General features: G+C 41.0%; 1 protein-coding gene across 1 annotated transcript in view; it reads left to right on the forward strand.

The window, feature by feature from the left end:
• The window catches only part of MTR (5-methyltetrahydrofolate-homocysteine methyltransferase), a 66022-nt gene that overhangs the window by 13744 nt on the left and 37041 nt on the right, over positions 1 to 15237 (forward strand). Inside the window, exons 6-12 of the mRNA XM_009893651.1 lie at positions 5320 to 5534; positions 8468 to 8557; positions 9370 to 9439; positions 10896 to 10988; positions 11081 to 11187; positions 12429 to 12488; positions 14686 to 14780. Of these exons, the coding sequence (XP_009891953.1) occupies positions 5320 to 5534; positions 8468 to 8557; positions 9370 to 9439; positions 10896 to 10988; positions 11081 to 11187; positions 12429 to 12488; positions 14686 to 14780 (730 nt within the window). The remainder of the gene's footprint in view (positions 1 to 5319; positions 5535 to 8467; positions 8558 to 9369; positions 9440 to 10895; positions 10989 to 11080; positions 11188 to 12428; positions 12489 to 14685; positions 14781 to 15237) is intronic.

Here is a 15237-nt window from a genome sequence, read left to right on the forward strand (position 1 = left end):
ATGGGGGCGCTTGTTGCGGGCGCCGCCGGCCGCTCCGGGGCTGAGCCGGTCCCCTGGGGTAGGCGTCGCTCTACCCAGAGGGGTTTGGAGGGTGCTGTGGCATCCGCGCGGCGCCGCCGGAGGCAGTTAAGCCGGAAAAATAGTAATAGTAAAATAAACCCACCACCCAACTGAGTGAGAGGCTGCAGCTTGGTGGTGGGGAATGGGTGTGCTCCAGCGGCCCCGGGGCTCCAAGCCAAAAATGCCATTTCGCGGGTTAACCAGAAGTTGTTGGGAGGGGAAGTAAAACTCGCTGCTAATCGACATTGTAGTTTAAAATGGACAGTTCTGTCAGCAGCCGCTTTCAGCAGTGCTGCTACCTGCAGAGGTCCTAAGCCGTTCCCTTTTTAATATTTCTGAGGGAATGCCTGCTGCTGAGCCTGTGCTTCAGCCTTGTGTCCCTCAGCTTGTCAGACAGGCCTGCGCTCCTCCTGGCTATGGAGCTGTGTGCGGCACCTACTCCATAATCAGCTTTTGTGGTCTGAGGTTTTTCCAGATTCTTCTGGTAAAGATGATGTTGACCTGCCCTGCCCTTTTTTCACGTGCCATTTGGAGTCAAGCCGCGGCCAGCGACCGCCTTGCTGCTGCCGAAGGGGATGGGTTTGGCTGAAATGGGAAATGTGGGAGGGTTTTTCAGCAGCAGCTTGAGAAGAGTTGGCAGCTGCAGAAAAGCTCTCCTTAAATGAAAGCAAAAGTTTGCGGGGCCCCACTGAACGGGCAGAAGGCAGCAGATGATGGAGTGTACACCTGACAGTGATGCAGAGGACCTGTGTTCAGGAGCAGGCTGTCAGGAAGCGGAGCAAAGTGCTTCTCCCTAGCCTTTCAGCAGCAGGGCATGCCGCAAAGCAAGACTGTGCTGGTCTGGAGGCTGTTTTGTTTCGCCGTGGTTCCTCCCTGTAATGAATATCTAATAATCTGTTGTGAACCATTTAACATCGGGAGATTGGACAGTTGTGGTTATAACAGCGAGCTGCCTGAGCCTGGGATTTGCATGTTTAGCTAGAGATGGTGGACACAACTAACAAGCCTGCTCTGTTATTCTGGGACTTCAGCGGTTATTGTTTGCCTTTCAAGCTAACTTTGTAAATGGATCAGCTACACAAATGTCTGTCTGTCTGTCATGGAAGACCTGAATGATTCTTAAGACAAGTGTCGACATGGAAAATGACAGGAAGATGCACATAGGTACCCAAGGTGAAGTGGTAAGATCCAGTGCTTCTCTCTTTGGGTATGCACGGTAGCAAATAACTTAGCAATAGGGTGCTGCTGCCCACTGTTGTAGAGGACCTGTCTGCCATCTGTTGGTGCAGTTCATGAAACTCTTAATGCTGCCAGAGCACATCCAGGTGAAGATTTCATTAATTAAACACCAAGTAGTGCTAAGGTTATCCTGAGCTGTCAGTGGCAGGCTGATAGCAGGAGCATGCTTTCTAGCTTACTGTTGTAATTTCTGTGTGCTGCGTAATAGTTTTTTGAATGGTGGAGAAACTCGTGCTTGGAGCTGGTGTGGGGCAATGCCAGTTTGCTAAATTAGGATGTGCAAGCGTGGAGTGGCCCTGTAACCTGTTAGGACAAGACCTGGTCAACCTAGGAAATAGGGGGTACTGTAAGTGCCTATAGCTCTTTGTAGTTCTTCAGTTTGTGTTCTTTCACATTAACGTGATGAAAATACTGTCACAGCTGGGTTGATCCTTTGTTAAAAGCTTTGGAAGCAACTTGTAATCCTTTATTCCTTTCCAAGTATGCCAGACTGTTTTATACTAAGAATAAATTTTTAATAGAAGTGCATAAATAATAAAAAAACACCTTTTGAGAATCATTGCAGGCATCAAAAAAATGTGTTTTTAAGCAAATTGCAAGCTTTGAAGTCCTGTTTCTTGTGGAGAACATGTGTTTATTGCTTCAATTCTGCATATGTGGGTTGGGTTAGGATAAGGAGTTGAAGGACTGTCATCTTGCCTTATCTCCTGATTTGTTAAGTTGCCACATTGCCCAAATGTAACCTAATATTTTCACAAAGCTCATAACTGTTAGTGGTAGACTGACTAGGGGTGAACAGCTGTACCAGAGGGACACCTTGTATGCTATGCAGACTTACTTGGAAACATCTACACAGGGTAAAAGTTGTTGTAGCTGATTTCATTTCTCCTTTCCAGACTAGTAATTCTCTTGTTCGTGATCGCAGGCCAGAGTGTTTACCTTGGGGAAGTGAAGTAGAATATTATGACTTTCTTATTCCGTGTTGCATATCCCATTGGCTTTTAAGCCAGTGGTGTTGGGTCACTTTTGTTCTGTCTTGGTATACGTCTGCTAAACTAGTTCCAGCCCTAGAACACTCTGTGGTAACGCTCTTTATATTTTAAGTTTCAGCAGAGTGTAAAATCTAGGTAATTGGTCCTGGGTCCTGTTACTACTGCAGGTTTGCTACTGTTTCTGTTATAGGTATAGAGGCAGTTTCTCTCCTGGACGCTTCTGAATGGAAGAGCTAATCTTTTTCCCAAAGCTCACCAGTGATCTTTATAAAATAAATTTTTCATCAGATTCTGGCTGAGCAGAGGTAGGAGCAGGGTTTGTAAACAAAAAAAGAAACAACACCACACACACACACAAAAGCTGACCTGATTTTTCTCCAAGCATTTTTTCATTTATTCTGTTACAAACTCTTGCACCCTGTCTGTGCTGGAGAGGGGAATTATGTGAGTTGAATGCTGAATTAAGATGATGGTCCTTGTTTAGCAGAGGTAACTCCCAACCTCCTCTCTGCTTTTCTCCCAAGGGCAGAGTTCAGCACTTTCTAGCATGCCTTTATGATTTGATCCTCTCTGATATCTGGCGTCTTTTCAGACCTGTTTGCAGACTTTGTTTCCAACTTGAAAGTTGCATCATCAGTGTGCCAGAGCATGCCTTCAAGTAGTGCAGGCTCCTAATGGAAGAAGAGTCAAGCGTTATCCATAGCAGGGATAACGCTTGACAACAGGTAAATAACAGGTAAATTGGGTTTTGGGGGGCTTGGAGCTATGCCATCCATTTGTAAAATGTAGAGTCTGTACCTCTGGCACTGATGGCCACCTTCCTGATTCCCATTGTATTTCCTTCAGCTTTTTGAGAAGCTGCTGAAGTGGCACAGATTTGGAAAGCTGCTTCAGAATAAGGCTCTGCACAGAGCTAGGAGCAGAGATGAGGCATAAATCTGTGCTCCTGTGAGCAGAAAACCGTACACTGAAGCACATCTGTTCAGCAAGGCAAGCTGTAGAGGCAGCAACACAGATTACGTGAGGTGGAGGATTTAAAACCAAACAGATGACTGTAAATCTTTGTTTGCTTCCCAGTGTGTATGAGAAGATAGTTGGGAAGCACGTAGGTAAAAGGAGCAGAAGGCTGTAGAAAGGAGGGCTGGTTCTGGGAGTGCTCCAGTGGCCCGGCACAGGTGTCTGGGCTGCAGCTCTTGGCATCAAGGAGTTGACTTAGAGGCTAGATTAAGGCAAAAGCAAGCTCTAATGCATACATCTCATTGGGTTGTAGCTCTTGCAAAGCACGAGTTATGCTCTGTGGGAGTCTGCATTGCAGTCGTACTTTCAGATATAATTTTTTGGGTCTTGCTTCTGAAAACCTTTAGCTCAAGGACTGATTTTATTTTCATGAATAATTTGATGGTTTAACATGAGTAGGTTTAAGCCTCTTGTATAAGAACCTGCTGAGCCTGCCTGTATGGTGTTAACGCTTTCAACTTGAAATGAGGGTGGCTTGCTTTTTGGTATTTTAATCTCCCTTCAAATGCTTCATACTTGTTACAGAGCAAATTTTATTTGGTTTCTCTTCTTGCTGAGAGTACCTCTGATTTAGAGCTGTTTTTTCAGAGTGTTGGTATAAATGTAACTTTGTAATACTTTACTCTTGGCCTCCTATTCTCTCCAGCGTATTCTTTTTAAACAGTACTGATGTCAAAACAGAAGATGCATTACAAGACTGCAGAAGGAAAAAAGTCAAATCAGTTAGCACTTGACAGTGACTTTTAAGTACTACTGCGTGTACGTTGTAATGAGGTGTAAGGATGTTTTTGTGCTTCAGAAATCATTCTTTTTTACAAGTATGTTGATGATAGTTCATGACCAAAATGCAAACCAGGTGTTTATGCAAAGTGAGTAAGCCCAAACTGAATGAAGGAGAGAGATGAAGAATAACATATCATTAATCTACATAGTTCTGAAAGATAAGTAGGGTCCCACTCTTGTAAATTGGTTTTTTGGTAAAGAGGCTGTTTGATTATTTTGCTATATGCATGTAACTGGGTCTTTGTTCCGAAATGATACTGCATACGTTCTGAAGAGGAAAAGTAGGATTACTTTTGTTGGGGATTTTAGGTTTTGTGCTGGTTTGTTTGGGTTTTTTGTTCTGTTTTTTTTTTTTTTTCCCTCTAAAGTCTCAGATTATAGTTTTGGCTTTTTGTTTGATGTTTGGGATGGGCTTTGTTTGGGATCTTAAAGCATTACGATACCGCATCTTTATTCCTAATGATACCTCTGGAATTTCTACAGTTTTGTTTCATTCATTATTAGACTTACCCTGTCCAATATCTTATAATTTGCATGTGATTTGCATGATTTGTTTTTTTTTTTCTGACATTGTTGCAGAGCAGAAGATCTTGCGGTGTTTTTGCAAAAGAAAATAAGACCTGGCTCTTATCAGTCGGTGTATCTTGGCGTTTGCTCACTAACGGAAGTGCAAAATTGTTATTTACTATTCTAATCCTAGAAAGACTCAGTTGAAGAATTGTTTTTGTTTGGCCAGTTTATATCTTTTTAATGTTGTGGCATAGGCAATTAAAGTAGAATTTTTTTTTTAAGTGACGTTTACTAGTTTCTGGATTGCACTTGTGTAGCATTTACAGTACAGTGTTTAGTACCAAGAGGCAGCTCTGTGTTGCTGTTCAAATGTTGTTGTAGTGGAAATTAGTGCATTTTTCAGCGTTGGAGACACGTTTATGTAGAGAGCTTGGTGTATGCCCTTGTGAACTTTTGATACTCTTGTTCCTGGAGCTGACTGTGTGCAGGTGACTGTACTTAGATGAAGGACCAATTGAGTCTAATTCTATTTAGATAGATGCTGCTGTTACCTGACATCATGTGATTGGAGCTGTAGGTGAAGTGAACCAATTACTGTTAGATTTCAGTAGAGGATTAGTTATTTTATTCTGTTTCTTGAATGGGAAGAGCTCAGGTGGCACAAGTGTATAGATGGGAATTTCAAAGATGCTTAAATACTGGATTTGTTTTCTTACAGCAGATCCCCAGAAAAGCGTGGGAGATGAAATTGAATCAGTTCTGCAGGAGCGGATAATGGTTTTGGACGGAGGCATGGGTACCATGATCCAGCAACATGCCCTGTCAGAAGAGGATTTCCGAGGGCATGAATTTAAAGATCATTCCAGGCCTTTGAAAGGCAATAATGACCTTCTCAGTATAACTCAACCTGATATAATCTGTGACATACACAAGGTAGGTGGTTCTGATTTCTGTCTCTTGACAAGAGAAACAAGGAGAATTTGGCTGCTGTGCTCCCCTTTTCCATGCCACAGGCTACTGGCTCTCCTGTGTCTTTTGGGGATAGGGAAGAGAGTACTAGGTAACCATGCGAAAAAGAATGAGCAGATTTGACTTTTCTGGTTGTGTGAGCACAGCATTTGTGTCTTGGTTCCTGATGTCACCCAGGCAGTGTTATTTTAACCCCCTTTTTGACATATGTCCCTGGTGCATTTCTATTAATTGTAGATTCTGACTTATTTCATTTTTCTTTCCTTTTCTCCTCCTCAACCAGCACTTGAAATGCATCTAAGTAGGACACATCTGAATTCTAGATGCATGTTTCTTTAATTGTGTATTAAAGAGCTGTTAAATGTGGCAGCCTGAAGCAGGCGTCTCTGTAGTTAATGATTATATGGGTTTCCTAATGAGTCTATGTGCTTCCATATTCTCATTTTTTCTGTAGAATATTAATGTGTGGCCCAGAGAATAAAACAGTCTAGGGTTAAACATTAGGAATTTTCAAACAGATTTTATTACTTTCCTATATTTGGTTAGGCTTTAAAAACCAACTTCTTAAGTCCTGTATTTCTGGAGTTACAGGCATTTGTAGGTCTTACTGTAATAATTAGAATGTTTGAATAGCATTACAGTTAGTTGGTATTCGGTTGAAGCCTCACATCTATTCTGGGTTTTCCCAATCACTTACTGAAAAGATCTGTATTTCATTGATTAAAATCATAATTGGCTTATGCTTGTTAAACTTGGTATGTAATCTGTATTTTTATATTTACGTTCTATCTGTCATTCTTTAGATTTTTAAGAACGATGATTTGAAAAGAATCAGAGTCTTTGACCTATAAAAATTTCGGGTCAAATTATTTGTAGATTGAGTTCAGTCCCTAGACTGTCAACTGAGCTCTAGTGGTTGTGAACCTTGGAATTTATAATAGCTTGGGGTTTTAATCGGGTAAACGGGTTTAACAGTTCAATTTTGCAGGTTTAACAGACCAATAGTGATGTGACTTGAGAATGAATGTATTGAGTCAAACCAACGGCAGCCTGCTATCATCCCTCCAATGGCCAGTTGTAGGTGCTTTCGGAAGTGTAAGAAAAGAACAAGTCTGTGGCGGTCCCCGTGCCTGCAGCAGCTTTTGAATCAGGTGCTTTCTGAGCCATGGCTGGTGACTTCATATTTTATATAGCTACCAGTGGTTATTTCATCTGAGAATTGGACAGAACTTGAAATACTAGATGAAAATATTTCTACAAAGTAACTATAATCTCACTGTATGTATGGTTGGTGGGATTTTTTTGATGGCCCAGTGAGCCAGATCTCACAGATAGCAGTAACTTGAAAAGTAAATGCTAGCTGTACCTTGTCTGGCAAAGTAAGATTCAGTGGTAAGAGAGGTGATGTATTTCCAAAGGCAAAATGATCTTCCTGCTTTGAGTATATTATTTCCTTCTATGGTGGTAGACAGTAAAGGTGAAGGGCTTTTGCTAAAATGACAGCTAGTAAAACAAAAACAAAAGCTAGGATGAAGCTGTACACATTTAACATCTTTCTTTGGTCTATAGGATATTCAGAAATTTTATTCCTTGCTTATTAGTGTACATGTGTCCTGGTTCCGGCAGGGATGGGGTTAATCTCCCCCGGAGCCGGCAGGGGGCAGGTATTCCATCCCACGTGACCCATGCCCGGGCTATAAGAGGAGCTAGCCGGGCGAGGAGAGGAGTCGCCACTTGGGGGTGGGCTGCGGGGGTGCGCTTCGCGGCGGTACTGTAATCGCGTTTTCGTGTTTCCTTTTGCTGTTCTGTTAAATTGCACTCTTTTAACCCACGAGTTTTGCCCTGTCATTTTCTTTTTCCACGACTGTGGGAGTTGTGCGAGCGGCTGCGTGGTTCTTTGTTGCTGGCTGAGGCCAAACCACGACAACATGTAAGAACTTGTATATTTCGTATAACTATTTGCAGGTATTTCCATAGGTATCCAGGAGGACTTGAGAGAAAGCGTATTAGTTTGCAGCAAAACATGTTTTAAAGCAAATTTAATTCTTTTATGCTGTCATTTAGAACAAGACTTTGTTTGCCCTGTTGAACCCGCTGAACTCTTCTGCTTCTTATAGGAAAATCTGAGTGGTTTATATTTTAGTTATATACACCAGTATTTTTCACTTGCTAGCACTTAGAATGTCTTGATTTCCTTGAATGTGCGGGGGTCATCTAAGTGTTAACCTGATCAAAAAGAGGAGTTAGGGAGGGAGGAGGGCAACTGATAGAGGTTATCAAAGCACAGACTAGAATCTGAAAAAATATTTCAGTTTGCATTGATTTCAGGTTACTTCAGTGGGAAGTAAACAACCAAACTGGAGCAGAAGGCTTAATTGTTTTGTGAATCTGGGCCATTAGTTAAATACTAAATGTGGTCTACACAAAACATAGTTCTCCTAAGTTTGTATTCTGTCCCAGTATGCTCTTGTGCTGTACAGCTCCCTTCAGAATGTTTTAAATTTTCTAGTCCTCTGTTGTTTCTTAACTGGTGCCTTTTCTGAGTCTGCCCACAGCAGCCCTCACTTGCTGATGGCAAGTGGACTATGTCCCACCATGTCCTTGTGCAAAAAAACTAGGATGTGCTCCAACTGCCGGACTAGTGGCAGAGGTGACTATAAATGTCACCTATTAATAGAAAGTGTGGCTGACACATTAAACTCTGAAAACTGGTTACATGGAATACTTCTACTACTTTGGCCCTGTACATTTGAGTAAGGCCTTCAGAGTATGGTCTGCTTTGAATTAGATGATTTGTGACTTTTTGTCAACTGAATGAGACGAAATAGTTGGGTTGCTTTCATTCCAGATATCAGTTCTGGAGGTCTTGGAGATTTTCTTTCTTCCGTGTCTTGCAGGAATACTTGCTGTCAGGCGCTGATATCATTGAAACTAACACTTTCAGCAGCACCCGAGTTGCACAAGCTGACTATGGCCTTGAGCATTTGGTAAGAATGCTAAACTATATATGCATTAAAATGTTAATCAAGATTTTTGTCTTAGCAGCTAAGATTAGCTTAGTCCCAGAGTCCATTGGTATTCTGTTTATTGACTGCGTGCTGTCTCAGTAGCCACGTGATGGGGTTGTAGCTCATTTCCACTGCTGTAGACAATTGTGCTCGCTGTGTGTGACAGTCATAGTTGTTCATGAAGGCACAGGCAATAATAGTTTGTCCTAGATTTTGCTTGAGCATTCCCAGAATGTCTCAGTTCTGTGTACAGGGATGTTTTGCTTCAGTCCTTCCAACTTACCAAATGCCACAATGGGAACTGCTTTTTTCCTGGATGTTATTTTTGTGTTGTTTGTGCTGGTGTATGTAGAAGTCATTTCAAGCTTGCATTTGTCATACCTATTCTGCGTTGGGAATTTGAGAAATATGTGAAAGAAAATACTTGGAAATATGCTACTTGAATAAAAAAGTGAATTTAAAAGTAGGTTAATTTTGTCCTCAAAGTCCTATTCTTCAGCTTCTGTTGACTTCAGTAGGATTTAATTAGTACCTTACAGAATGAAATTTTATGATTAGCAGCTGTAGACTGGGGCGTACGTGGGATGAGACCTGCCATGTAACTCTTGTTGCTGAGATGCATAGAGCTGTTCCTTTTCAAGTTTTGTAATAGTGCTTATATGTATTTGTATGGATTACGGAGCCTTCAGAGTGTACTGCAAGCTACTGAATGGAAGTGGTGTGTTTCTCTGAGGATGAGTTATGCCGTACTGAACTAAAGGCTACTTGGTAAATTTTTGTAACTGTTCTAGGCATACCGGTTAAACAGAGTCTCTGCACAGGTGGCCAGAAAAGCAGCAGATGATGTAACTGCTCAGACAGGTAAGCAATATTTATATTAATTTCTTACTCATTTAAGGTTTTGACTGTCTTGCTGCAATCTTTGAAATGTTGCTAACATTCATAACTCGTGGGTTGAGACAAAAGCAGTTTAATAAGTAAAGTAAAAGCCGCACTCACAAGCAAAGCAAAACAAGGAATTCATTCCCTACTTCCCATCAGCAGGCGAGTGTTCTGCCATCTCCAGGAAAGCAGGGCTCCATCATGCGTAATGCTTACTTAGGAAGACAAACGCCGTAACTCCAAACATGTCCCCTGCTTCCTCCTCCTTCCCCCAGCTTTTTATTGCTGCGCATGATGTCACATGGTATGGAATATCCCTTTGGTCAGTTGGGGTCAGCTGTCCCGGCTGTTTCCTCTCCCAGCTTTTCATGCAGCCCCAACTACTCGCTGGTGGGGCGGTGTGAGAAGCAGAAAAGGCCTTCACTCTGTGTGAGCACTGCTCAGCAGTAACTAAAACATCTCTGTGTTATCAACACCGTTTTCAGCACAAATCCAAAACACAGCTCCATAACAGCTACTGTGAAGAAAATTAACTCCATCCCAGCCAAAACCAGGACAAGGTGATCCATGTCTTCCAGGTGTGTTTTAGAGAAATAAATTCAGCAGGGACTATTATAAGTTACTTAGGTTTATATGGCACAGGTCTTTGTACAACGGAATTGAGATAGCTGGTTGTAGGTAAATGTGGATTACCAGTTATTCCTAGTTTTAAGTCTTGTGGCTTGACTTTACTCAACAACTACTGGCATGTGCTTAGTATGTGACCGTCATCTGTGAATGTCCAGTCTTTTACCTTCTGGACCTTATGTAAGAGGGGTATAGCTCATTTACACTGCTGTAGACAATGCTGTCTTTAAAAGACATGTAATTTCCTCTTGTATTCTGCCATCAAACTGTATTTCAGGCTAGCAGTGCTGCTGGTGCTGTCCAGATAACACTTTACTGATGGGATTCATAGTATGCAATAAAAATACAATATTTGAAATATGCTTTAAAAGAAAGGCTTTTTTATGAACACCTGCCAGAATATTCATATCAGGTTATCTAGTGAAAAATGCCAGGACAGTTCTATGCTGTGCATTTAAAGTAATTGAATGAAGCTTCCTGTGTCAGAGACAAATGATACTTACAAGAGAAATTAATTGAGCCGGTTGCCTTTTTCTTGCATGTTCTTTTGTCTCATGTGTATATTCTGAACATCTTGTTGAATAGGACAAGTCAGCTGTGCTGGGTAGTCTTGTGCTGATCAAACTCTTGGTATGAGGCTGGAGTTTCCTGTTTTATAGTTCTTTATCCCTGAATGATATGCATGTCTCGGTGCCCTTGGAGGTTTTTTACATTGACGTGGCTGTCACTGTAAAAACAAAGGTAAACTGATTGTTTTGTGGGGTTTTTTGGGTTTTTTTGTTCCCTCCCTCCCCATGTCTTGCTTTAGGAATTAGGAGATATGTTGCTGGAGCCATGGGTCCAACAAACAGGACACTGTCTGTGTCGCCGTCTGTGGAGAGACCAGATTACAGGAACATAAGTAAGTATTTGTAACCATCAAGTTATTTAACTTAGGTGGTGGTCTTGAAGGAGATACCTCCAGATGACATAAACATCATTCCTGTTTTACAGCTTTTGATGAACTGGTTGAAGCCTACAAGGAACAAGCCAAAGGACTTTTGGACGGAGGAGTTGATATCTTGTTAGTGGAAACCATATTTGATACAGCCAATGCCAAGGTGGGGCTCCCGGAAAAAAAATACTCAGTAATATAAGTATTTGGTGTACTACCTAAGGAAATTCAACGTGGTACTTGTAAGAGCTATCAGCTACTGCTTATTAAATACATGAATAGTCTCTTTGGTTGCTAGCAAACAGGTAGAATGTAAGGAGATGATGTTTTATGATAAAACAGCCTTTTCCAGGTTTTTTCCTTTGCCTTTTAATATGTGCCGTTAGCATCTTTCCGGCTGTCTGTGCCAGCAGTCCTTTTATTCCCAGAAGCTCTGCTGTATTGCAAAACATCTCCAAATGCATCTGATGTTTGTATTTTTCAGCGTAAGCATGTCTGCCCAAAGGATGCTTATGGTGCACACTGGAGACGAAATGTCCAGTGTATCTGATTGCAGGTGTGGGAAGGCTTGTGAGACAGTCCTGTTAAAATATGGGGTTTTGGGGAGCTCTGACACTGCCATCAGCTTTAAAAAAGAAAAATGGGGAGTAGAGGATTAGAAGGGTAAAACAGGAGGAATAAAATGTTAAAATATGCCACAATTCCTGTGATTTTGACACCTCCTTCTTTACCTAATAATTGCTCAATGCAGGTGCTGGAGTTGTTAGGGTGCTTAAAACTGTCTTGCAATTTTACGTGCAAAAGTCTGGCTGGATATGCACACGGCATTTCTTTAGGCTTTTGCCACAGTCTGATTAATGGGTGCAGAGCTATGACTTATCCTTTACAGATTTGACCAGTCATCGCGGAGGTTTGGCTAGGATCCTGTAGGCTTAACATTGTGCTGAGCTCATGTTCAAATGCAGCTTTCATACCCTAAGGAAGCAGGAAACAAGTCACTGTTAAAATTTGTGGTGGTTACAATACTTTGCAAACTGCATGTCTAAACAGATTCAAGGGCAGTGAATGTGTACTGAGAATACTACATACAGCCATGTTTGGGATGGGGACTTGTGCTGCTGATGTGAGGGAGAAATACATCCCCAAGTTTCAGAATAGTCTTGGTGTTACTTGGTTACCCTGTAGTACTTTCAGCTTGTTACCAAAATGTGTTTTGGAACATCTGGAAGATGCTAGGGATAAGGGTAAAACCTCTTGAGTGTAGTAAGTTCTTGAGGTAGCAAGCTGCATAAACAGCCATAAAAAATACTAAAAAAAAAAAAAAGCAAACCCACACAAACAAAAACCCCAACAAATTGAAGAGCTCTAAAAATGTCCATTAATATTTTGCAACTTATTCTTCTGCAGGCAGCTCTGTTTGCACTCCAGACGTTGTTTGAAGAAGAGTATGCTTCCCGACCCATATTTGTAAGTATATATTATTTCATATTTTACACGTACTTTTATTTAGTATTTTACATATACTTAAGCTTGATTTATGAACTAGCTGAGATAGCAGTTGATTAAAACATTTTGAAATGAAGGAAATAAGCGTCTTGGAAAGGTTCTTTTTTCACATGATTGCAAAAGGAAAAACTCTTATGTGAAGAGGTTTTTGAAATCAGCCTTGGGTATCTCTGTGCAGCTTATCAACCTGCAGACTAAGGAATGACTTCATTGCAGTGTGTATTCATTCTGTGTATTTCCACAGGAAAAGGTCTGACCATAATTTTTTGGGGGGGCTTGCTGTCTTGAGGGTAATAAGAACGAGTGCTTCAAGGATGAAATTAAGCAAATTCTGCCATATTTTCAAGTGGAATAATATGAGTGGCCACTGGTCAGAAAAGGTCTAACTCCGTATTTTTTCTCTGACATGTCTTTTTCTGACAGTGGGCAGTCATGAATGTGTAGGAACAAATATAGAAAAAGAATAAACTTGTTTTGAAAGTTCTGATGTATTCCAGTTTTCTGCAGTTTGCAGCCCAGGCTTTCTGATCTGAAGTTTGTATCTGTTCGTACCTTTTTGTGGAATGTGTTTACTCCTTCCCTGAACCTGTGTTCAAACCTGCATGGGACCCCAGCATCCACAAAATAATTTGTCAGTAACTTTTGCAGGTTATGAATGCACTGGTTTGAAAGTTTGCTTACTTTTGGACATTCTCCCTGATAACTTCTTTTGTGTCTTGCCATTTGAGTCTAGAAAGTGAGCGGTTGTTCCATGTTCCCTTTGCTGCATAGCCATGGCATTTATAGTCCTCTGTGAGAGCCTCCTTTAGTCAACTTTTTTCATCCTGAAGAGTCATTTTCTATTTAGCTGCTCCGTACCATTCATTCATTATTCTTGTCACCTTTTTGTTTTCCACTTCCTCAAGTCAGAGGGGAATTAGAATAGCATACAGCAGTCAAAGTGCAGGCATCAGGGATTTGTATGGTAGCCTAGTGATGTTTTCTGCCTCATCCATTTATTCTTTGTAGTTCCCGAAGTTTTACTTTATTGCTAGTGAGCTTTGAAATTGCATTCGTAAAACTTTATTTTGTTACTCAGATTAGTTTCTTGAGCAGTGAAGACTAGTTTGGAGGTGTCATTATGTAGAATTCTTTCTGTGTTCACAACTTTGTACTTTATCAGCAATGAGTTTCCACTTTTTTATCATTCAAGTCAGTTAGCACTTAGAGTTTTCTGATTATGTAGAGTTGACTTCTTGTCTTCATTGTCCTGAGCAGAGTGGTCAGTGACCTTGGTTGTCTCATTCTCTACTCACTTTCCACTGGTCACCTCCCTTGACTAAGTAGTTTGAAGGAAAGTAGCATCAATATTAGAACATGTTTTGGAGTAAATAATGGATTTACCTTTGCATGGAGTCCTCTAAACTCATTCCATCTTCTGCAGAAAGATTTGTAGACTTGGGAAGCCTTTCCTGGCTCTTTCAAATGTCTCCTGAATTCTCAACTTTGTAGTTGTTAGTTGGGGTCAAGACATTATGTCTTATTTGCACACCTCTCTCTGTATAGTACTTAAGAGGTACAATTATGCAGGTTAAGACTTCTATCTTCACTATGAAGTTGCAACGTCTGACGTTCCCTGATGGCAAAATGAGTAACTTGTTTCTAAGGCCAGCCCTCTCTTTCCTGCCCCCCCCACCAACCACTACCAAACAACCTAATAGCAGTCCGGAGACCTGAGATAACATAAAGAAGGAAGTAAGGAGGATGAGGAGGACAGAACAGGAACTGTGACTGCTTGATAGCAGCCTAAACAGGTAACCACTGCAGATTGGTTCAGAGGCCATCATCAGAATGATGATTAGTGGTACTAATGCTACCTTGCTGCTGAATGGTTCATGGTAGTTTTCTCTCTTCTTTTTTTTTTTTTCTTTTCTCCTTTTTTTCCTTTTTCTTCCACCAAAGGTAAGAGAGAGGGAGAAAGAAGATTGGTCAAAGGTTTACCTTTCACCTAGCTAAATATTTAAACATTCATAGGGAGGAAGGGGTTTGAGTTTTGCCTCATCACTTTGAGTAGGGCACAGGTCCCTGTGCTTTGAATTCTAGCAGTTCAGCCATTTAAGTTCTTGTTTTTATTATCAATTTAATTCTTCTCCATTCTCTATGTTCAACTGATATGTAGGTTTCTGGAACTATTGTGGATAAGAGTGGACGTACCCTTTCAGGCCAGACAGGAGAGGCATTTGTCATTAGTGTTTCCCACAGTAAGCCACTTTGGTAAGTATCTTTCTCTTAGTAAGTTATCTGTAAATTGTGATTCTTTTCTATTTTAACCTCTTGGTTGCTGCTAAATGGACGCTATGCTAACTGTGATAATATTTAATCACATGTATCGCTAACGTATTCTGCTATTGTTCCCTCAGCAGAAATTATGTTCCCAAAGAAAGCTGAATTTTTAAAACATTGCTCTAAATAATCTGGGGTTTTGAGTTTGCAACAGCCGTTGAAATCACAATTAGGTCAAAGCACTAAAAAAAAAAAAAAATTCTGAAACTGTAGTTTGCCATCTCCTACGCTCTCTGATTGTTCAAGGAGCGAATTCCGGGTATGGGCAGTGCTTACATCTCTTTCTTAGAGGGAAGCAGTGCCAGCTCAGAATGTTTTGGGGTGGCTTGAAAGAGCGAATCATAAGATTTCATTCCAGTGTTCTTTTTACTGAACTCTTGCAAATATA

This window comes from Charadrius vociferus, unplaced genomic scaffold (assembly GCF_000708025.1).
Source record: "Charadrius vociferus isolate BGI_N301 unplaced genomic scaffold, ASM70802v2 scaffold309, whole genome shotgun sequence".
NCBI classification, from domain to species: domain Eukaryota; kingdom Metazoa; phylum Chordata; class Aves; order Charadriiformes; family Charadriidae; genus Charadrius; species Charadrius vociferus.